Below are 21,827 nucleotides of genomic sequence, written 5' to 3'. Positions count from 1 at the left end.
AAATAAGTTTAATTTTTTTTAAGTACAATATAGTATGATTAACGGTAGTTTTAGTACAGTTTATTGAACTATGCCCAATTCTAATTATTTTCCTCATATTTGTCGTTAAGGGAGAAAAAAGAAGAATAACACTGAAAAAATAAAATGCGAAAAAAATATTAAAAAGAAGAATATATTATAACAGTTCCTAAACGATATAATTTGTGCTATGGATTATAATTTTATTTTTTTATACTTTTAAATTACATAATATGAATTTTAAATGATTTTTTGTAATATAATAAACTTAATTGCTAAAATAAATGGTTCATTTTTAAATAACTATTAAACCATATTGATACGTTGAGTAATATGATAAAATTCATAATAGTATTAAATTTGATTCAGAGATACATTAATTCATTAAAGGTCATTATTATCATTATTTTTCTAGATATAAAAAGCTTTCTAAAGTATTCCGTTCGATATCTGAACTCTAATTTTTGTAACTTTGAAATTGTTTAATCTAAATGGATGTATCAAAATGTAGTGTCAGATTTCAAATCTAAAAATAATATAAATTACTCAATTTCAGTCTCCATAAATTTGATACAAAGGAATACAAAATAAAGAAAAAGATATTTAATATTTGATTTATAAAGATAAATATTGATTATACTTTTTTTAAGCTTAAAAGATGATAAAAGGATAAAGCATTCTCAAGTTATGTATTAGACAAACAGTAAAGTTGTGTAGAAATTAAACTTCCACAATTTTTTTAAATAATGTTATGATTTGTACAGAACAAACTGTCATTGTTAATTAACTAATAATTAATTGTTACAAGGTATTGGTTAGAAATTATAGTATTAGGAGTGGCAAAAGAAAATATAGAGAATTCCTAAAGAAAAAGAGAAATACAATAAGGCGAAACGGCGTCGTTGATATTCTGGGAAATATAGTATTAGGAGTGGGAAGGTTTCATACTCCACAGTGTGACATTTTCAGCTGAAACAACACACAAATGGCATCATCGAAGGTTTTGTGTAGGTTGTCGTCTCGGTTACAGACACTTGCTCACAGCAACTTCACCAAACCCTCACTCTCTCTTCACTCCAATCCACTTCCTCTCTCTGCGCGCCGCCTTTCTCGTACTTTCCGGTGAGCCCCGCATCTCCCTTACGCTTCATTTCATCTCCTAATAGAAAAAAAAAAATGAATTTTTTCATTGGCATTTCGTTCTTGAAAACCTATATGACACTTTCATATGATTTTGTTTATTTATTTGTTTTAATTAAACTTTGTAATTTGGTTGGTTAGGTTACCGGTGGAGTTGGCGAGTTTGGAATCAATTATGCCGTTACATAGCGCGGTGGCTTCAGCTCGATTAGTGTCGAGCCTGTCTGTTGAGTCTAAGGGTTGGGGGTTAGTTCCTCAAGGTGTGTTCTTTTTGCGTTTGTTCACTATTCAGCAATGTTATTGTGAATTTCTGGCATGACTTTAAGGAATGTGAGATGAGATTTGTGGCAAGGAATGTCGTTGCACGTCACACTAATAGCCCGTGTTTTTTTCTTGGGTTTTTATATCTTCGTTTTTTAATACGCGTATACAATCAGGAGGGTGAGGTTTGAATCGAAGAGCTCGTGTAAAGTACTAAAAACTCCTACCATTAAATCAATCCTAGGAAGTAAAGTTAATGTTTGCTATATTGTGTTGTGTACATTGCTACTGTTTTCTGTCCATTGCATATGAATTAGAACTACAAGTGGGGGAGAGAAAGGTCTGATCGGTTAAACTTCTCAATAAATATTCATAGGAGACGAAAACAAGAAAGTAAAATAAGTTGTGTTTATCTCGGGAGTTAAAATCTACTGAATGCACTTTGGAGTTTAAATAAGTTAGACGAGGGAGGTTCTATAAAAAAGCAAAGTGCATAAATTGATTTTCCAATACCATTACCAAATGATCAGCACTTGGCATTGGAAGTATATATATTTGTGACAGAATTTACTTAGATGTGAGAAAACATACGGCAGGCATTCAAGGGAAATGTGTTATGAAGTCTGGCACCAAGGGGTAAGAGGAGGGAGTTCTTCCAAATGATATAGTAAATTGGTCAATATCATTTTGATTTTACCTATTGTTTTTAAATTTTGGAATCTTTGGATCTTATGCTAGTAGATAAGTAGATAGACAGATTTGTTTAGCCGGCTGATAGAAAATGTTCCACGATAGTTGCATCATGAATTAAAAAAAGCCAAAATAAATCATGATGGTATTATTTTGATGAAGTTTTGCTGCAGTGCATTCCAGGGTATGCGTGTTAACTGTTAACTAGAGATACCTGATGCCCAAGAAGACAAATATCTAGATTTTTTTTAATTTTTGCATAAGATTATATTTTAGAACTCAACAAAATTAAATGTCATTGGATCCTTTCACACTTTGTTAGAAGTTGTCTGCGTGAGTAAATATATATCTTTGATGTTAGGCTTGCTGTACACTGTAGAAATATCAGGATTTTTTTGTTAAAATACATTGTTGATTAGAAAATTGCACTCATCTCATTTTTCTATTTAATTTGAGGTACTAACTTTAATAACTGGATGACAAGAACTCATTGCAATGCTTCCATTTGTGTATTTTACAGGTATTTCCATGCCTTTATGACAGCGTTTGTCAGCAGTTAGTAGCTGCAAGGTAGCATTTTCGTTGGATGTCAGGCTCATGTTGATGTTTTCAGTTGTTGTAATGTTGAGGCTACTGACACATGATTCTTCATCTGACATATTTTGAGGACACGCAGTGCAATTGATGTTGCCTAGTTCAATTTATCTTCATATATTTCTGGAATATATCTTTTTTGGTCTTTCCAGTCTATGGATAAATATTTTGTTAACTAGTAATGCATTTGAGTGCATTATACCTGAGGATTTAATCCATTTTATTTGTTGCTGTTTCCATCATTACTACAGTTCTATGGTATTTATAAATCATCGTCAAACCAGATATCATACCGTAGTGTAGAGGAATGCTAGCATATGGGAAATGAGGTACTTGTTTAGTTGGACTCAGGAATTACATCTGATAGGAAAGTGTGTTGCAAGGAGGCTGTTGTATGTGCTAATATTTCTCATATTGAATGTGAGTCTTTGAGGAAGTTGTTATGATATAGTGTAATTGTTCTGCATCTAAGGTTGACAGTTAACACAGGTAAAATGGGAACAAAATACCTGGTAGTTATGACATGCTAAACCGTTACCCGCTGTTGACACCTTCCATTTTGTTTATGCAATCTTGTTACAGTTACATTTTCCTTTGTTTATGCCTAATATAGTTGAATGATTTTTAATAATGGTTTGGTTGGTTTTTCCCAAAATAAAAATTGCTTATTTAGTCGAGATCTGAGTTTAACACTAGTTTTCCATTTCTATATTAATGTTTCTGTATAAGCACTGGTATGGCCAAGAACTAAAGTTTCTGGTGAGTGGCTTTGGAACTTGATTTTTTAACTCTGCAGTTTAGAATTTGTTTCCATCAAGAGGAACTCCTTCCAACTACGATCATGTGCAGGAATATATTTGTGCTTGGAAGTACAACTCTAAATTTGACAAATTTCAAGGTAGTTTTAAAACACAATGGCTGTTTTTCTAGATAATCTTGGAGAGCTCGAGTTTAACTAGTATCAAAGAATTTGAGCTTTTGATTAACTTCATTAATTGCGGATCAAATTTATTAAAGTTTTCCTCATGTATGTTTTATATAATGAATGGTTATTTTGGTTGACTTATATTTGAAGTAAATATAACTAACTATAAAAGTATAGTTGGCAACTTTGAAGAATACTTATTTCTTGAGAACAAAACTATCAAGAATTTTCGAGGAATTCTGTCTCTCATATTCGAATTGAATTCTACAGCTATTTATATATTACAATATATGTTAAATTAGAAATGGTAAAAAAAAGAAAGCTATGCTGCACATTTTAAACTTTCAAACAAAATTAAAATTTATTTTTGTTCAAAATTTTGATACATTTTAGTTTTAAATTTTAAAATTTGATTTTTTTAATTCAATTATGTTAAAATAACTTAACATCTTAAGCATGTTTTTTAGTTCACATTAAAAGGAGAATGTATTAAATAGACAAATTATATTAATATGAAACGTGTTTCACACAAAAAAATAATATAATGAATTAAACTTATTATATTTATTTATTTTTAAAATTTAAAAATTAAAATATATTAAAATTTTAGATAATACATTAAAATTTTGGATAATGATGAAGTCTAATTTTTATGTTTAAACTTAATTGATAAATGAACTTTTGTCATTTGATGAATTATCAAAACTACCAATCTTTTTATTATTTGATTACTTTGTTTTATGGCATCACAAATGAAATTGTTTTATGACATCACAAAATCTTGACATTTATGTTTTATCGTCTCATGGTATAATTGGTTCTTTATCAAATGAAATATTAGAATTTCTTAATGTATTAAGATAAAGTTTGAATATGAAAAAAGAAAGACGTAATGTAATGAAGTAAAAATCTTATTTGAGGAGATTTGGAGTGAGGGTGAAGAGTTATCGGAGAGAGAGCAGAGACGAAGTGACAGATGGTGGTGAGGTAGGTGATGGCTTCCTTTGCCCTTTACTTCAACACTCTGCAATTTCGACAATCTCTCACTTTATCGTACTCTAAGCCTAACCTTTGTCGTCTCTATCAAACTCGCGCTTCAAACAACATCGTCACTTTCATTTCCATCAAAAGAAAACAAACTGCAACTCGATACTCTTATCTCAATTCTCTACCTGAAACCGCTTCATGGTTTGCCAAGACAGCTCCTTTCGCTTTTAGAGACTGCCGGGGGTCTTTGGAAGCAAAAGCTACCATCAGTGGCAGCAGTTGCACGGTTACCGAGAAAGTGGAAAAGAAGATGAGGAAGAGGAAACTGGATAGGGATAGCCCGCAAGTGAAGTTGAAGAATGCTTTGGACATGTGTTCTAAAAGAGGTGATGTTATGGGGGCGTTGTCCTTATATGACTCTGCAATCTCAGAGGGTGTCAAACTGGGGCAGCACCATTACACTGTGTTGTTGTATCTGTGTTCTTCTGCAGCTGTCGGTGTTGTTCGACCGGCTAAAAGTGGAAGTGGTGCTAGAACTCTCAATGCACTTGTTTCCTCCGATGGACTTCTGAATGAGGGGTTGAGTGGACCAATGAACACAAATGACTCATCTTTTGAGTTGGATTGCAATGCCGCGTTAAATTCTGATTTGAATTCCACTCGGAAAGATGGGGTTTTTCTGGTGAGCGAGGAAGACAGGAGATATGCACTGCAGAGAGGGTTTGAGGTGTATGAGAATATGTGTGTGGGTAAGGTTCAAATGAATGAGGCTGCGTTGACGGCTGTGGCTCGAATGGCCATGTCCGTGGGTGATGGTGACATGGCTTTTGAGATGGTGAGACAGATGAATGACTTGGGGATAAGTCCTAAGTTAAGGTCTTACGGTCCTGCTTTATCCACATTTTGCAATAATGGAGAGATAGATAAGGCATTTGCTGTTGAAAAGCACATGCTTGAGCATGGTGTTTACCCTGAAGAGCCTGAGTTGGAGGCTCTCTTGAGGGTGAGCATAGGAGCTGGAAATAGTGACAGGGTTTATTACGTGTTGCACAAATTAAGAAGTAGTGTGAGGAAAGTATCTCAGGCCACTGCGTCTTTGATTCTTGATTGGTTTAAGAGCAAGCAGGCTTCAAGAGTTGGGAAGAGAAAATGGGATAGGAGATTGATAAAGGAAGCAATAGAAAACAATGGTGGAGGCTGGCATGGGCAGGGTTGGTTGGGTAAGGGGAAATGGGAAACTTCTCATACAACCATTGGAAAGGATGGAGTGTGTAAATGCTGTGGACTGCAGTTGACCACTATTGATCTCGATCCTGTTGAAACTGAACATTTTGCCAATTCAGTTGCATCTATGGCCATGATGAGAGAAAAAGGATCAAACTTCCAGAAATTTCAGGTAAGAAACAATCATAATTTGTTATAGATTGATGATGTTGCAATTGGAATATATGAAAATGTGCATTGCAGAAATGGCTTGACTACTATGGACCTTTTGAAGCGGTGATAGATGCTGCAAATGTTGGCCTTTTTGGCCAAAGTAGGTTCATGCCACAAAAGGCAAGTTACTGAGTGTGGAAAATACTCTCATCTTTTCTTCCCTGTTTGTTGTTCTTGTTATGGTTATTGATTATTTTCTTTTGAGATGAAAACTTTAGATCAATGCTGTTGCCAATGAAATGCGCCAAAGGCTCCCTTCAAAGAAGTTTCCACTTATTATTTTGCATAATAAGCGTATCAAGGGAGACAAAATGGATGAATCGGTCAACAGGGCATTAATTGATAAGTGGAATAGTGCTGATGCACTCTATGCAACACCTTCTGGATCAAATGATGACTGGTAAGAACAAATGCTATTAATTTTTTTGTACTGGTTAGGCATATCTTGCTGCATTTACTGACCTGTGTTTCAGGTACTGGTTGTATGCAACTATAAAATTTAAATGCTTACTTGTTACCAATGATGAGATGAGAGATCATCTATTTCAACTTTTGGGAAATGACTTTTTCCCCAAATGGAAAGAAAGGCATCAGGTAATGCCCTTTGGAAAGAAGAGTTTTCTATTAGATCTTTGTTTTTATTTTAATACTGATTTTATATATCTGATGAAATAGTGTTTTAGTCATGGTAATTGGTTAAATCATATATAGACAAATACATCTGCAATTTAAGGTTTAAGTCATTGGTAATAAGGTTTTGTCTTGAATTTACATTCCCTTTCTTTGATTACGTGCAATTTAAGCCCATCCTAACATTGGAATCCCTGTCTACCAAATTTAAGGTACGCTTCAGTTTCTCTGGTGGTGGTAGTCCAGTGTTTCACATGCCCCCTCCTTGTTCTGTTGTAATTCAGGTTAGCTCTTACCCTGTTCGAAAAGCAGCAGAACATGAACACAGATTAAGTTATATTTGTCTACATCTAAATTTGAAAAAATAAAGATGTGAAGAAAAGAAAGAAAGAAAGAAGGAAACATAACATGGCAATTGTGGTAACAGGAATCAGAGGAAGGCCACTGGCATATTCCAATTGAAACAGAACTTGATTATGAATCAGAAAGAAGATGGTTGTGCATTACCCGTGCTAAACTAGAGATGGTTTCTAAAGATTCTTCCACATCATTTAAAGGTAATTGATGGCGCACTTACTAAGGACTCTATCTGGTTTGCACTTACGTGGCTTCTTTTACAACTTATATTGTATTAATTACTCTTGTTTCAATGAAATTAAGGATATTCTTTATGCTAGTAAAAAGTATTTGTCAAAAATAAAATTTTAAGCAGACTTAGCAGCAACAAATTCATTACCAAAATACATGGTATATAGTAGAAATTCATACTTCCCTACAGGTGTTTTAAATCAATACGTTGATGCTTCTTTTATTAACTCTTCATAACATATGCTACCCAAGTTCATCTGGACTGATATAAACTCAGCTAGCTTGTTTTCTGTGACGATGAACATTGGGATTTCAGATTGTCAAAGGTTAGGGTTGGAAATGCAAGAACTTGTTACTCGCTAAATATATGATCCTCTCCATTTTAGAGATTGCATTGAGGTGAAAACACTAATTTGAATTTATTTGTTCTTTCTGTATGCAATGGTTCATGTAACATTCATGATCTTCTATATATACTTATCTAGGTCCCTTTTGTTATTCACTTTTCTTTTGACATGTAGAGCCACTTCTCCACTCAATTAACTAAGTATTAGCATAGGCTTTTGAATTGAACTAATAAAAAATAGAAAATTCATTTCATTACCTCAAAAGAAAAAGAAAAGAATTTAAAAGGCTATACATTGCACAGGGAGTTCGGTTTTTCGAACATAATTATTAGTAACTTGAAAAATCTAAGTGTAGCTCAAGCACCATTAAAATGATCTAACTCTTTGAGTCCTCGTCATTTAGCCTGATAAACATGTCTGTTACAGCTCCAATGTTTGCCATCGTTATTTATTGCCAATTATAAAGTTTTTCTTTTTAATCAACTTAATGTTATGCTAATCCCCTCCTCATTATCTTCCCTTTCGTTAGACTCTAGACACTTGCAAAAAGGAGAATGGGCAAGATCAACTACTAGAAATGCGTCTGAAAAGGAATCACAACGTCAGAATCTTTTCAACCACGAAGAAAAAAGGGAAACGTCTCAGGAATTGTATAAAAGTGTTAGAGATAATTTTTTAGGACCCGTATCCTCGGATAATAATAACTCTATATTGTCTGACATTGAAGCTGCAGAATCGATTGGTGGTTGTACCATTGATTTTCAGATATAGAGTTTCATTGTCGTGTTGATTATCTTGAGCTATGCACTAGAAATTATCATAGTGGTTTTGATGAGAAGCTCCAATATAGTTTTATATTGCCGGGAGAAATACAAAGGATGATATGTAGTTCTAAATTATTATCTAGAATTAACTTCTGCATTGTTCACACATGGGACAAGATACTGTTTCGTGATTATTTGGCCGTCATCACATAGGTTCAATTTTTTTTTTCTTTTTTTTTTATAAGCAAATATTTATTATTATAAACAACCCAAAAACAAACACAACGTGTGTCAATGTTTGGTAAAGGAGGGTACAAAATTGATGTAAAATGCTACATGACAGTCCACACGTATCCACAGTTAATAGTTAATGGACAGAACAGCAAATTTCAATTAAACAGTTCTATGTCATGTTAACGAATCATAATTAAATCAAATTTGAACAGCAGAAGGCATCTGCATGTTGCATACCATACTGAAAATACAAGTAAAAGTCGCAGGTCATCAAGTTGGTTACTAAATTTGTATCTTCAATACTTTTGTGACTGGTGTGACATGTTCAAAAATCTGTGCTTTACCAAACCACCTTTTCCATCCTGCTACCCGGTACTTCGTATGTGTCTGTATCATGGTTGGTTATTTTGTTTCCTTCTTCCTCATCTTCACCCAAATCTTCCATTTTTTACGTTGTTTTGTAATAATAACTCACCCAATTAAGGCTTCCTTAGAGGGGATCATTCTAAATCTCACAAGGTTGATCGAATAAAATAAGATTGTGTATCTAACAGGTTCCTTTTTGTTCTAAAAGAATGTGAGGTGAAAGGCTTTAACTATGCGTAAGCACTTACGATTATTTTAATCAAAAGTGCACATGATATACATCCTACACATACATACATGTCACATGAAACACTGCATGTGCTAAGCTGTTTAAGCCTCCAGCCAAATAAGCCCTCCAACAAGTCACGTGCCTTTAAAAATATAAATATAAATATTATTAGCAACCACATATATCATATACGTGAGTAAGTGACTTGTTCTTATCAGAAAACTCAAGATGACAATCTCACTGAGTAATTATAAGCCACTGTTTGTTGCATGATTGCCAATTTTTAAAGAAATGACATCCCAGTAGGGCCTGTTATTGCACTATACTGTGAGTCATTACTTTGATGTTTTAATTAATTAGATGCCCATCATGGTAAAAAAACAGAATATCACGGGACTGAAACTGTTTATTTGTCATCATGCTCTATAATGTGTGTGCTGGCTGGTCATGGGCTGCAGAATCTGTTTTTTAGGAGCCTTGTTTGCTTCATCATATCACAAGCCTCCAAAAGCCAGATTACATAAATCCTCTGATAATTACTTGATGAGCTTCATTCAGAAAAGTGAGCATTATATTAGATCCTAAGTTTACAAGCATTAAGCTTGTAGCAATATGATGGAGTTCAATGTCAGGTCTATAGCTGATGCTGAGGTAGAAGAAACCATGCGCTTTGACAAGTCTCTTCAGGTTCACATCTAGACTCAACAATACTTTATATGTTAGTTATACTTTTAAGTTCAATCTTTAGTACATGCATATGGTGTTTGCATTGCAGGAGCTGCGGGAACTAAGGTCTCAACTACACAAAGCAGCTGAATACTGTGAAACAGCTTTCTCTAAGAGTGAAGAGAATAATGAGTGAGTGCTCTAATCTCACCATGCTATAAGCCTAGAGTTAGCTTTTATTTTGCCAGTTTGATTGTGTCTTAAATTAAAATCTAGCTTTTGTAGTTGTTTTTGTGTCTAAATGGATTCAGATGTGTTTGAAAGAATATATAAGCTTGAAACTGAAGAATCAAAAACTTGTACAAGACCTTTGAAAAAACTTAGGATGTGTCTAAATGTGGAGTGAGTGACGTACTCAAAATCTCAAATCGTAAGAGACTGAAATACTGTGTGTATAAATATAAATGGAAATGAATTACAATTCTCACTTCCAATAATTGTGGTTGGTTGGGATGATTTAGTTGCTGTTTTAAGAGGTTACGTATTAAAAGCAGTTTAGTAGTTCCTGCTATGTTGCTTGTGTTTTCTAATTCATATTAAATATAGTTTGTTTGGTTGGTGCATATGTTGACGTGTGACAAACTGGTATTGGAAAATGTTGCAGTGTGGTGGACGACACAAAAGAGTACATCTGCAAGAGCATGGTCACTGTTATTGATCATCTTGGAAACGTATCTTCCAATCTCGATGGCCTTATTTCTCACACTAATGCATTTTCTGAAGCCGAGTTACGAATCCAATGCCTTCAACAAGTTAGTATTGCTTCACACAAATTAATCCCTTATTTAAAATCATCTAACCAAGTTTGTATTTGTTTCTTGATAGAGACTTCTCTCGTGTCAACAATATGCTCGCAAATTGGCCCTCTCAAAAATGCAATGGAATGAGAATTCGCTGAGATTTCATTCGCGTTATTTATCACCATGTAAAACAAATATTTCCTTCACTCCAAATCAATCACATTGTTGTACCATCACAAATTCTTTTCACTTATGGTATTGATTTTTATGATCTGCAGCACCTTCCCTTGTTGAGAGATCAAGCAGTAAGAAAGCAACAAGGTAGTAATACTTCTCCATTAGTAGTTAACTTGAAACTGAAATATATGTTAGCTAATATGTGACTTTTTCATCAATCAAATGAAGAGATTCCGAAAGTGAAGCTCCTTTGAAGTTAGATGATAAACATTTACCAGAGACATACGAGGATTTGCCACTCTTTATGTACACCCATAAGCCTCCAGTTCAGAATTTGAAGCCAACCACAGGCACACTTAACAGCCACAATAATTTGGCCATGGGTAGGTACTATGTAGAATAGTATTAAATATCGTAATCTATAATTTTGGGGTTTCATCTCTAACATTTTGTTCTTAAACATCTTCTTGCTTTAAACAATAGTGGCACCAATTAAGGATGGTTTGTCATTCTTATCGAATGTTCCAAATCCTAAATTCCATTTCCAAGTAAGTGTGTCATTATACTCTACCTGGTGAGAATTAATTGGGTTCTATAGTTGTGCATTTTTTTATCTGTTCATGTTTTTGTATCTGCAGAGTACACAGAAGGTTGGACGCCACAGAAGATCACTGCATGGTAGTGACATCTTATGGCTCTTGAGGCGTTCAAAACGAGTCCAGTGAAAAACCAAGAACCTATTCATGTGCAAATCTTCACTTTTCACATGGTTTATAATGTTTTTTTCCAATACAAGAAAATATTTGCATTTCAAGCACAGTGAAAGTTTATCTTTTTTTTTTTTTGTAAGATAAAGGTTTTCTCAAATCAAGATTTAGAGGTAGAGCATCTGACAGTGTATAAATGCTGATCTAACTCAATTTCCGAAATGAAAATGCTGAGGGCAACTACCTAAAAACTGGTCCCAAGTGCGACCAAAATGGAAGGAGCTGAAAATAAAGTGGATGAGGATTTTAGTTATGATCTTAGATGAGAGTGAGTGTAATATATCATAATTTTACTTGTTTAAATGAAAGAATGAACATTCCGCAAGTGTTTGACTCAAAATGTACAGTTATTTACCTATTTTTTGTGTATTCAGTGTTTCCTCTCTAGCCTCACTAATATAGTATATCAATTTAGGTTTAAACACTTTTTGGTCCCTAAGTTAACTTCTGATGCTCTCCGTTTAGTCTCCGCTTTAACAAATGTCAACCTTTACTCCCTATGATATGAAAAATGTATCAAATCAGTCCTCATGACAACACTTAATGAACAATAAATCATAAGTTTTCATACCTAGGTATCCAATATTTTGTGATTTGTGAACGAAAGGTGTTATGAACAACAAATCACTTAATGAAAAACTTGCCATTTGTTAACGAATAGGATTGATTTGATACATTTTTCATATCATAAGGACTAAAGGTTGACATTTTTAAAAGCGGAGACTAAACTGAACATCAGAACTTAACTTAGGGACCAAAAAAAGGTTTAAACCATCAATTTAATATACTCAATCAAAAACATGTGTTCAATTCTTACACTGTATTATAAAGATATTATACAACGGAAAAATGATTATTTGACACATCTAAATTTTTTACATTTATTTCACATTATCTTTATTTACTTTTTACTTTCTTCTTTCTTAAAAAACTACAAAATTTTACACTTTTAAACCATTTTACCCAAAATATTATGTGTCAATGTAAAAATATGATATGATATTATTACTCTATACAACGTCAACAAATTCAGAACCCAAGAGAGAAAAAACAACCTCAGAGTCGTATCTACCCAACCACTCCCACTAATAATTACTCGTGTCTGTGGGAATGGTTTTAATTTTAATTTCACTGTTCTAAATAAAAAATAAAATCTGTAAAAATGATCTTTAATAGCTTATTCTCAAAAAGGTCTTTAAAAAAAAAAACCTGTTAATTGACTAATAACAATTTTATTTATATTTATTGAGTTTGTTTAAATAATTCATTCCTTCCATACAAACTGTAATTAGAAAATACAAGTACCAATTATTAATACATATTAAAGTGATACTTAAGACATAGAACTTCAGCCGTCAAATTGGAACATCAACTATAGTGTACTTCATCTTGTTCTACACAATACACGGTCTTTTAAGAGTAATGTGTTCCTTTTCATTTTATTAAAATTCTAAAGCAACATAACTTTTTGTTTAAAGAAAAAATTATAATAATTAACTTATTTAAAATTATATATATATCATTGATTTTTTTTTCAGTGATAAATATAGGTGGGATTAAGTCCTTTAAATTTAAACTAATTGAATACCGAAAAATTTGATGATTAAGCGGTAGAGTTGACCAGATATAAAAAATAAAATGGAAATGCCCCACAAGGATTGGTTCGAAAGAATAATTATTATTAATTATATCTAGAAATTTTATTGGTAGAGTGAAAATAGTGTGGAGAAGAAAGAAATATGAGAAAAATAAATAGATAATAATGTGTCTGGGACAAGGAAAACCAGGAAATCATTAAAAATGTGATTTTTTACTTAGTTTTACTCTATTTTTTTAATCTATTTTCATTTTTTATATTTTTTTTAATGTATGTTTGACAAGATAAGAAAACTTGGAAAGGGTACGTAATTACAAAAAATAGAGAAAAAATTTGTATGTTTGATTTGAAATTCGTAAAATAAAAATAAAAATAAAAAATTAAATAATATTTTAATAATATGTTTTTATACAATTTAATATATATACATTTTTTATTAATTGCTGAAGAAGTATTGCTTTTGTTCTGTATTTAAAATAGTAATTAATTATTTGTTTTCATGATAGTTGTTTAAGACTTTTTTATGTAAACCAAGAAAAACGTTTAATCTTGTTCAGTATAATTTTAAATGAATTATTTATTATATTTTTCAGTTTTTTTTATTTTAATATATTACTATGAATAATTACTTTTTCGTTGTCATAAAAAATAATTATGTTCTCACTTCACATAAAAAGTAATATTTTATTAAATAACTGAAATTTAAAAAGAAACGAACTCAACTCAACGCAATATATATATATATATATATATATATATATATATATATATATATATATATATATATATATATATATATATAGTAGACTCTATAGTAGTAAACTAAGCTACCTCAACCCGATGTAACTGTTTCCTTTTTCTATAAAAAGTTAAACATTATTACGTTGAAATACACCACTAACTATGAAAAAATAATATTCAATTAACTCAGTTTTGTCAAAGGAAAACGTAAAAGAGTGTAAACAATTGATTATATCATTATTATAAATTTCAACATCTCAGATTATACTAACGTCTTAAAATTCATTAATGACTTGTCATGATAAAAATTAAACTTCACTAAATATAAATTAATTATTTCATTTTGAATAAATACAATTAAGTTAAGCTTTTCATTATTATTTTTTCCTCTGTCCGTTTGTTCTTCTCCGTAAATCAAACATCCTTATTTCCACTCGTTTTTATGTTCGTTTTGATCTCTCTCCCACTTGTTTCTCTTTGAAATGCCGCGACCATGGAAGTTTTTTACACTAATTAAAGTTGACTTGGCTCAACCCTTTCGTCATGCTAGCGAGAAAGCAACAATCTTTGCGTATATCAAATCATTGATTAGCCAAATGAATCACAATTAAGTGAGGAAATATGATGGGAGTGTTGAATCTCCACAGCCCACATGAAAAGTAAACACATCCTTTTATGATCATTCATTGCAGAAGTCTTGCATAGAAAAGAAAAAGGGAATCAGTACTAATGTTTTGAACTGATTTTTGTGGCTTCACCAACTAGTATGCAGTGCCTGTTTCCACTTTCCATTCAGTGTGTAACTGAGACATTTATGTTTCCTTGTACTCTGCAACATGTCTACGACCAAAACCATCATCTCTCATTTATTGCATTCATAATCTTTAATTGATCCCAATAAATAAAGCAAGTAAGCAACTGTACTCCACCTATTCAGCTCATAACCGTGTTTTGGAAAGTAATCCAAACACTTTCGTTATGTTAAATATGTATCCATCCATCATACACGTGTGTTGCCCCTATCAGTCTCTACTATAGGACTGCTTCCTCATTCGCATAGCAACACATCTTTTTATGTTTTCATCACTTTCTTCCTCCTCTTGGCTATGCGATCTTGTTTGTTCTGCTGATTCTGACATCTCTGCTTTGCACGACATCGTTTGGGATTAATGTCAAGAAAAGGGTACGTATGCATGAAACCATGACTCCCTTTTTGCGCTTTTGAGCTTTATGTTGTATTTTTGGGGAAAAAAAAATATTAAGAAATCAAGGAAAAGAGAGTTTGTGTTTTCACTGAGAAATCTTCATCGGACGTTACCATTTTCTTTCGCCCTTCAATTTAGCTATTTTTATTGTTCTTTAATAAAATTTATGTACTATATCCCTTATGAGTTCAGTGGTGATTAACTCAATGATCAACTCTCTCTGTCTACAAATGGTTACTACGAGAATAAAGTAGGATACATACATACATATATATATATATATATACATACATACATACATATTATATATATATATATATATATGCAATAGCTTAGTCTACAGTTAAATCTTAAATGTTACGATACGGACATGTTTTTCTTTTCTTTTCCTTTGCTGATGTTTCTTTGATGTGTGTTCATATTGGATGACATTGGGGACTGATTATTTAAGTGGCTATTTAAATGCTTAATTGCATATGTTTCAGTGGGACAAAGTGACAAACAAGTATGATATGTCCGCTATAAAACAGTGAAATTCAAGGGGACTAGACCATGTAAGTATATATTCTGTAAAAAATTATTAGAATTGTTGAGTGTTTTAGCATATAAACAAATTCAGTCTGTTGATGAAATTTGTGACAGAAAACAAGGATTAAGCCATGTATAGATCATTTCTGAAATGTGATGATCCAAAAGGAGTTGTGGGATGTGGGACAATCAGGAAATACAGAACTCGTTCTCACAAAGTGAAGGACAAGACAAAAATGCAGAAGACAAGTGAAATAATGGAAACATCCTTGATCTACAAGAGATACAAAGAGGAGAAGAAGGTCGCCAAAGAATGCGATGGAAATCTCGTTGGTCCATCATCTTTGCAGCTCACAAAGGTCTCCGAAGAGGATCATAGCTTGAAAAATATGCTAGATTCATGGTCTAGAGATATTATATGTGAAGGAAAGTCGGAAGATATAGCAAAAGGTATTTTAAAAGGGGCTCTTGGTCTGCAAGATTCTCTAAGCATGCTTCGCAAGTTGCAAGAGGAGGCCGCACAACAACATACAGCTCCTTTTGTGAGAAAACAGACTGAGAAACCAGAAAGAGACAGAATTGATGAAAACAAGATTGGTATAAGGCAGGCTAATCCATTAGGTGAACAAAGTAATACAAAGGGGTTTCAAAGACCACAGCTTTCTGCTGGTGGTTCTTCAATTAACTGCAAAGAGGAACTTAAGAAGGTGATTAAGGAGAGTTTGGTTAGGCAAAATATGTTTCCAAAGACCTCTGACGGATTTAATTCAGCTTCAGAAACTTTTCGTATAAGCACAAGCCAATGTTCTGGGGTCAAGACTGACAGCCTTTTTGATCCTTCTTTATCAGTAATTGCTTCAAGGATTGAAAAAGGACCTAGCCTAGTTTTCAAGCTGATGGGTTTAGAAGAAGGCCCCTCAAAATCATTTCCAGCTGCTAAGCAAAAACTATTGGGTGGTGAGATAGATAAGTCAAAGGTCAGAAACAATGATTCTACAGCTGAGAAGGTTAATCCAGAACTAAAAGTCGTGAGGGAAACTCTTGAGACTACGCATTTCAAAGGTATTTTTAAGGAGAATTTTGTGAAAGATTCTAAGCTTCATGTGCATCATCATTTCAATGACACCAGTTCCAAGCAGTTTGTTGATTTATCTCACATTTCACCTACGGAACCTCAATGTACAATTTACCAACAATCAGAAAAAAGTGCCTATATTCCAGTTCTTCCAAAGGAGTTGACAAAACTGAGAAGAGAAATACTCTCTTCCAAAACTATCAAACATAGAAAAGGTTCCAGTTCCACCAACATGGGAAAAGGAATGGAAAAGGGTATTAGGAAACGGCTTAAGAAAGAGGGAGAACCAAAATTTCTCAAAGAGGTTATTAAAGTGGATGCAAAAGGAAGCAGTCCTGTTGAAGAATATGCGGGTAAGGTAAAACTGTATTGTCACATTGGTCATACATCACATGTAAATGAGACAATTGATAGAAAATGGAAGGTACGGCCCATTAGCAGAAAACAGACAGAAAAGGATATCTCACAACCAACAATTGTGGCAGAACATCAGTACAAACGAGAAATCCCCTCCACAAAATTGAGGAAGCTGAAAAGTGGATCCAGAATCGACAAGAATGAGATTTCCTGCCTAAAGAGTAGAGGTTCAAACAACATCTCCACTAAAAAAACTACGAATTCCAAGGACGTCAAAGTTGAGAATAAAAAAGTTAATTCCGTGGTAGATTCCTTAACAGGTAGAAAGAATCAAATGAAAAAACAAAGCCCTGTTGCTGAGCCAGAACTGGCTAAACTAAATGTAAGTTTGCCTTTTATTCTGTGCATATATATATTAACCAGATAATGAAGTGAGATTTTCAATCTGAGTCTGAATTTACAATTCTTATGCATAGGTTGAACAAACCAGGCAGAGAGAAAAGAAGAAAAATTACCCCGAGATTAGAATCTCCACTAGACTAGAAAATGAGCTCCTGATGGTGTGTGAAGCAGATGCCTTCATAAATAAGATTGGAGGTAAGTTTTTCAAGCTATTCCTGCTGGCATAATTGAAATGAAACTAAAAATGCATTTTATATGGATGCATCGTATGTGTGTTTATGCTTATCAAATATATGGAAGTAGAATGCCTTGCCTTCTTAATTTCTTGAACAATACAGAAACAAGTTACTATATTTTCTAATTTCTGATAAAAACCAAAAGTTGTACTGCTACCATGGATCTAACCATTGATCTTTGTTGGGTTTTTCAAGGGTAAACTCACCTTGAATTCTTGGTAGATTTCTGCAGGGACTTTTTTTGCCTCTTTCTAGTTGTCTTGGTCCGTCTCTATCAAAATAATTATTTTAAGGTTCCTTTCTTACCGAAGAAATTGTGTCCAAAAAAGAGCATTCTTTCATCTATATTTTATTGGATGATCAATATTTCTAACCTAGAGAAAGTTATGTCGGAAACAGTAGTTCTACTATTACAACGTAATTCAGTCATTGCTTTGTATTATGTTATCCTAAGCTTACACCTAGGAATAAATCGAGAACTTCATCACATAACATGCATTTTCATTCTGTGTCTTTGTGTAACTTATTTGTCTCGTTTTGACACCACAGAAACTGAATATAAAAATGATGATATCAATGCTTATAGCGTCGACGCTGACAGAGAAGGGACAGAGCTGAAACATTTTCTTCTAACGAGTCCATCATTCATAGGACATGCAAAGAAGCTCTTCAATCTTGATGTGGATCATCACAACACCCTAGAAAAGGATGAAACCATTTACAGCATGACAAACATGAGGCTTTACTTGGATTGCGCTTATGAACTGACAGAACGTAAAAGTCTTCAAGACTCCGAAGTCGTTCGTTCTCTCTTGCTGGCATGTGGGGGAAACTCAAGATTACGCATCTCCTTATGCAAGTTGGTGGAAGAAATCTGTGATGGCATTGAGAATCTGAAATTTTACAGAGAAGATTATGCTTGTAGAGAGGAAGATTTTGCGTACAATGACACATTTGCAATGATGGAGAAAGACATGAAGTGCAAGGAAGAGATAAATGGAATGTGGGAAAGTGGTTGGAGAACAGGCTTTTGTGCAGATGAGGCTCAACTGGTAGTCAATAAAATAGAGAGCCTCCTTATAAGTGGATTAATTGAGGACCTTGTGATCAATTTATTAGCTTAATTGAATTTTTACTCAAATAATTAGGAAAAATTATTGTCTAATTTTAATACCTTTTTCCTTTCACAAACTTTTCATTTCTCTTTATATTCTTATTTGCTAAATATTGTCTTTTTAATATTTTCAAGTATCAGTTTTGCGTATTAGTATGACAACATTTTTATTAGAAATATGATTGTCAGAAATTTAATGATCGATTGTGTTTTGAAAACAGAAATATACGGACACTCGTTTAAAACATAAGCACTCTCCCTCAAATAATATGAAGCTGAGACAGTTTTATTTCTGTTTGTTATACATAAAGCAGAGACAGCATCTTAATCATAGCTGGAGCGATACATGCATTTACATAGGAGAATCCAGAGTGATCGAAATGGTCGATTTGAGAGGCAAGATGATGGAGACATGTCATGAGTCATCCATACATAGTTTGTTCCATGCTCTCACGTCTCAAATATTCTGCTACTGCATGGAACCATAATCAGATGAAGAATCAAAAACCTATTCTTTCTCTCATAACCAAACCCTGGATTCTATCTCAGATTGTACATAGCATAAATCAAGAAGATGACCCCTTAAAGATAAGAAAATTAAGAGTCTCCAGAGCAAAATAGATGAAAGTTCCCGATGAATGGGTGAAATAGCACCCAAAATTCGATCCCACCACACATTGCCACCCATTCCCATACACACTATCAAATTCCTGAAAAATCAAACACCACAAAGAAATAATCAATACAAAATAACACATGCACCCCATAGAACAAAATCTAGCCTTGAGATAAAAAAAAATGATTGGAGAAGAGAAAATAAAAAAAAAAAAATAGAAAGAAAGATGAAAGAGAGGCACCTTCTTGATATGGGCAGCAACAGAAATGCAATCAGAAACATCGTAGAGATCAAGGGCATGAGAAGCAGCGGCCATGGCATGGATCTGCATCTTGGGTGACATGTCTGTTTCTTTCACCAAAGCTTTGCCTTCCAACATCCTTAATCGATGGTTCTTCTCGGTTGTTCTTCTTCGTTACAAGGTTTTTGTATTGTAACAATCTGTTATCTAAGGCTGAGATTGTGGCAGCAGAACAGAAGAATGAAGAAGGCCCAGTTCCAACTTAATCCAGCTTTGGATCCAACAATGATGCATTGCTGATTTGAGTGATCTTATTATTGATGGGGTGACACTACTTCAAAACATACACGTAACCTTACACCACCTTTATTTTCACCTATCTCTTCTCTCCTTCTCCTCCTCTCTCTCTCTCTCCAACAAAAATATAAATCAATGTCTGCAAAAGAAAAAAAAAAAGTTCTCTTTTTATGTCATTCAAACTGCAATTGTTTATTTCATTCCACTTTTTATAATTGTAGCAGTCTATCTGGTTCCACCTTGAGAACACATAACCCCCTTAAAAATGGGGCAAGTGAAAGCTGTGACTATCTGTTAATGAATTTCTAGAAATTTTCCGAAATTTGATGCAAGTCTAAATGTACTATGAGTTGTTTTTACAAATTAATAAAAGAATATTGAAAATCAATTCATAATGCATTGGAAAAAATATATGCATATGAAAAAAAAATTATAATGGTTAAAAATCAATTCATAAAAACTTGTGTTTGGAAAAAATATATGCATTGAATATTTCAAAGTTGGAAATTTCAAATGGTAGGCTGGCTTAACGTGTGCTTCTTGTTCCTAAGATAAAAATAAAATAAAAACAAAATTCCTACCATGAGCAATATTAAATTATGCAAATTAATATTATCTTTAAATTATTGAAATCTCATTTCCGGAGATGCTTAACTCGATTGATTAATACGCTCTTACTTAAATATGTTCTTAGGCAAAAAAGATTATACCAATATAAAATTAATTTCCAATACCTTTTTGTTTTATAAACTTATGCGTCGAACTTTGTGCAGTCACGATTGAACATAATTAGAAGATAATGTGATTAGGATGAATTAGCGAAGATTAGGACGAACCTTCCCACTAAAATCCAAGCTAATTTTAATCATGGTGGTTGATGTAAGTAATTTGCATTAGTTGGTCTCTTTGTCACCGTGGGAAATGAACTATGACGGTTTTGGTAAAAGATGGTTGTCAAATGGACCAGTCAAGACATGCTTTCGCACAATGCTATGTTTTGGTTTAAACATTCATTTAACATTCACAATGCATGGGTCAAAAACAAATAATTAGTCATACGCGTATTACTCTTTCAATTGTTTGACCAACAAAGACTACAGAACTTCTTAGCTCACAATTAAAAAAAAAATGCCCAAGTTTATTTACCAGCTTCCATGGAAGGAAAAATCTTCATCTTCTCGATGCAAAAAGTGGTAGAATGAAAATATGTTAGAATTGTCTTTTGCTTGGTGTAATTTTTCTTTATTGTGATTAAAATATGATTTGGACGTGTGACTTACATAATATATATTTTCATGCAAATCTAATTTTATCAAGTGATCAAATTTAGGTTATAGGTCATAAAGGATGATTTGTGAAAATGGATTTGAAAATAAGTAAAAATGAAGAGATTTAAAAATAAAGTTCATGAAAATTTCTCATAAATATAATTAAATAAAAAAGAATTTAATAGAATAAGATGTAATATTATTATTTTGTCCATGTAATTGAAATTAATATATTATTTATTATTACTACTACTATTATTATTATAATATATATATATATATATATATATATATATATATATATATATATGGAATACAACAAATATTATACCATGTTGGTTTCAACTCGTAACCATATATATGGAATTGATTCCCCTCAACCCATAATTATCTATGTATATATATGAAATCAGTTCTCACTTGCAAAACATATTATGCATGTCATATTTAACCCCACACCATGAATTGCTAAAGTAAAGAATCGATTTCTATATTTTGAAATTGGTTCTTCTATTTATGGAATTAGATTT

At 32.8% G+C, this 21,827-nt stretch overlaps 5 protein-coding genes across 7 annotated transcripts; 4 read left to right on the top strand and 1 right to left on the bottom strand.

Moving 5' to 3' along the window:
• Positions 1 to 933: 933 nt before the first annotated feature.
• Positions 934 to 2,945, top strand: LOC106767682. The gene is made up of 3 exons (XM_014652620.2): positions 934 to 1,140; positions 1,300 to 1,418; positions 2,630 to 2,945. The coding sequence occupies exons 1-3, from the start codon at positions 1,004 to 1,006 to the stop codon at positions 2,647 to 2,649; spliced, it is 276 nt and encodes a 91-aa protein (XP_014508106.1). The 5' UTR covers positions 934 to 1,003; the 3' UTR covers positions 2,650 to 2,945.
• A 1,591-nt stretch (positions 2,946 to 4,536) lies between these two features.
• On the top strand, positions 4,537 to 8,545 carry LOC106765447 (proteinaceous RNase P 1, chloroplastic/mitochondrial). 2 transcript variants are annotated; one of them, XM_014650073.2, is made up of 8 exons: positions 4,537 to 6,011; positions 6,083 to 6,172; positions 6,271 to 6,452; positions 6,526 to 6,646; positions 6,895 to 6,966; positions 7,110 to 7,239; positions 7,587 to 7,669; positions 8,147 to 8,259. In XM_014650073.2, the coding sequence occupies exons 1-7, from the start codon at positions 4,623 to 4,625 to the stop codon at positions 7,631 to 7,633; spliced, it is 2,031 nt and encodes a 676-aa protein (XP_014505559.1). In that variant the 5' UTR covers positions 4,537 to 4,622; the 3' UTR covers positions 7,634 to 7,669; positions 8,147 to 8,259. The 2 variants fall into 2 exon arrangements, with proteins under 2 accessions (XP_014505559.1, XP_014505558.1); XM_014650072.2 differs by lacking the exon at positions 7,587 to 7,669 and having other exon boundaries at positions 8,147 to 8,545.
• Positions 8,546 to 9,665: 1,120 nt separating this feature from the next.
• Positions 9,666 to 13,154, top strand: LOC106767508 (probable protein ABIL1). 2 transcript variants are annotated; one of them, XM_022784228.1, is made up of 9 exons: positions 9,666 to 9,897; positions 9,986 to 10,068; positions 10,541 to 10,688; positions 10,762 to 10,861; positions 10,955 to 10,997; positions 11,082 to 11,236; positions 11,337 to 11,401; positions 11,492 to 11,608; positions 13,139 to 13,154. In XM_022784228.1, the coding sequence occupies exons 1-8, from the start codon at positions 9,823 to 9,825 to the stop codon at positions 11,576 to 11,578; spliced, it is 756 nt and encodes a 251-aa protein (XP_022639949.1). In that variant the 5' UTR covers positions 9,666 to 9,822; the 3' UTR covers positions 11,579 to 11,608; positions 13,139 to 13,154. The 2 variants fall into 2 exon arrangements, with proteins under 2 accessions (XP_022639949.1, XP_014507901.1); XM_014652415.2 differs by lacking the exon at positions 13,139 to 13,154 and having other exon boundaries at positions 11,492 to 12,090.
• Positions 13,155 to 14,315: 1,161 nt separating this feature from the next.
• Positions 14,316 to 19,034, top strand: LOC106766620. Its single transcript, XM_014651336.2, has 5 exons — positions 14,316 to 15,141; positions 15,649 to 15,717; positions 15,806 to 17,505; positions 17,600 to 17,720; positions 18,311 to 19,034. The coding sequence occupies exons 3-5, from the start codon at positions 15,823 to 15,825 to the stop codon at positions 18,883 to 18,885; spliced, it is 2,379 nt and encodes a 792-aa protein (XP_014506822.1). The 5' UTR covers positions 14,316 to 15,141; positions 15,649 to 15,717; positions 15,806 to 15,822; the 3' UTR covers positions 18,886 to 19,034.
• Positions 19,035 to 19,140: 106 nt separating this feature from the next.
• On the bottom strand, positions 19,141 to 20,156 carry LOC106767782 (dynein light chain 1, cytoplasmic). The gene is made up of 2 exons (XM_014652730.2): positions 19,733 to 20,156; positions 19,141 to 19,585 (listed from the first exon to the last, which is right to left on the bottom strand). The coding sequence occupies exons 1-2, from the start codon at positions 19,868 to 19,870 to the stop codon at positions 19,442 to 19,444; spliced, it is 282 nt and encodes a 93-aa protein (XP_014508216.1). The 5' UTR covers positions 19,871 to 20,156; the 3' UTR covers positions 19,141 to 19,441.
• Positions 20,157 to 21,827: the final 1,671 nt, after the last annotated feature.

The sequence above is a fragment of the Vigna radiata genome, chromosome 7 (genome assembly GCF_000741045.1).
Source record: "Vigna radiata var. radiata cultivar VC1973A chromosome 7, Vradiata_ver6, whole genome shotgun sequence".
NCBI classification, from domain to species: Eukaryota; Viridiplantae; Streptophyta; class Magnoliopsida; order Fabales; family Fabaceae; genus Vigna; species Vigna radiata.
This window is presented reverse-complemented; position numbering and strand designations above follow the sequence as displayed.

What these genes read in the sequence shown, in the direction of transcription:
- LOC106767782 (XM_014652730.2), bottom strand. Translation starts at nt 19,870, where the DNA reads ATGTTGGAAGGCAAAGCTTTGGTGAAAGAAACAGACATGTCACCCAAG. An exon ending in TTGCTGCCCATATCAAGAAG is followed by an intron (nt 19,586 to 19,732) that starts GTGCCTCTCTTT and finishes TTGATTTTTCAG; the next exon opens with GAATTTGATAGTGTGTATGG.
- LOC106767508 (XM_022784228.1), top strand. Translation starts at nt 9,823, where the DNA reads ATGATGGAGTTCAATGTCAGGTCTATAGCTGATGCTGAGGTAGAAGAA. An exon ending in TTCGCGTTATTTATCACCAT is followed by an intron (nt 10,862 to 10,954) that starts GTAAAACAAATA and finishes TATGATCTGCAG; the next exon opens with CACCTTCCCTTGTTGAGAGA. An exon ending in AGCAGTAAGAAAGCAACAAG is followed by an intron (nt 10,998 to 11,081) that starts GTAGTAATACTT and finishes AATCAAATGAAG; the next exon opens with AGATTCCGAAAGTGAAGCTC.
- LOC106766620 (XM_014651336.2), top strand. Translation starts at nt 15,823, where the DNA reads ATGTATAGATCATTTCTGAAATGTGATGATCCAAAAGGAGTTGTGGGA. An exon ending in CAGAACTGGCTAAACTAAAT is followed by an intron (nt 17,506 to 17,599) that starts GTAAGTTTGCCT and finishes TCTTATGCATAG; the next exon opens with GTTGAACAAACCAGGCAGAG. An exon ending in CTTCATAAATAAGATTGGAG is followed by an intron (nt 17,721 to 18,310) that starts GTAAGTTTTTCA and finishes TTGACACCACAG; the next exon opens with AAACTGAATATAAAAATGAT.
- LOC106765447 (XM_014650072.2), top strand. Translation starts at nt 4,623, where the DNA reads ATGGCTTCCTTTGCCCTTTACTTCAACACTCTGCAATTTCGACAATCT. An exon ending in GTAGGTTCATGCCACAAAAG is followed by an intron (nt 6,173 to 6,270) that starts GCAAGTTACTGA and finishes TGAAAACTTTAG; the next exon opens with ATCAATGCTGTTGCCAATGA. An exon ending in TTCTTCCACATCATTTAAAG is followed by an intron (nt 7,240 to 8,146) that starts GTAATTGATGGC and finishes CCCTTTCGTTAG; the next exon opens with ACTCTAGACACTTGCAAAAA.
- LOC106767682 (XM_014652620.2), top strand. Translation starts at nt 1,004, where the DNA reads ATGGCATCATCGAAGGTTTTGTGTAGGTTGTCGTCTCGGTTACAGACA. An exon ending in CGCCTTTCTCGTACTTTCCG is followed by an intron (nt 1,141 to 1,299) that starts GTGAGCCCCGCA and finishes TTGGTTGGTTAG; the next exon opens with GTTACCGGTGGAGTTGGCGA. An exon ending in TTGGGGGTTAGTTCCTCAAG is followed by an intron (nt 1,419 to 2,629) that starts GTGTGTTCTTTT and finishes TGTATTTTACAG; the next exon opens with GTATTTCCATGCCTTTATGA.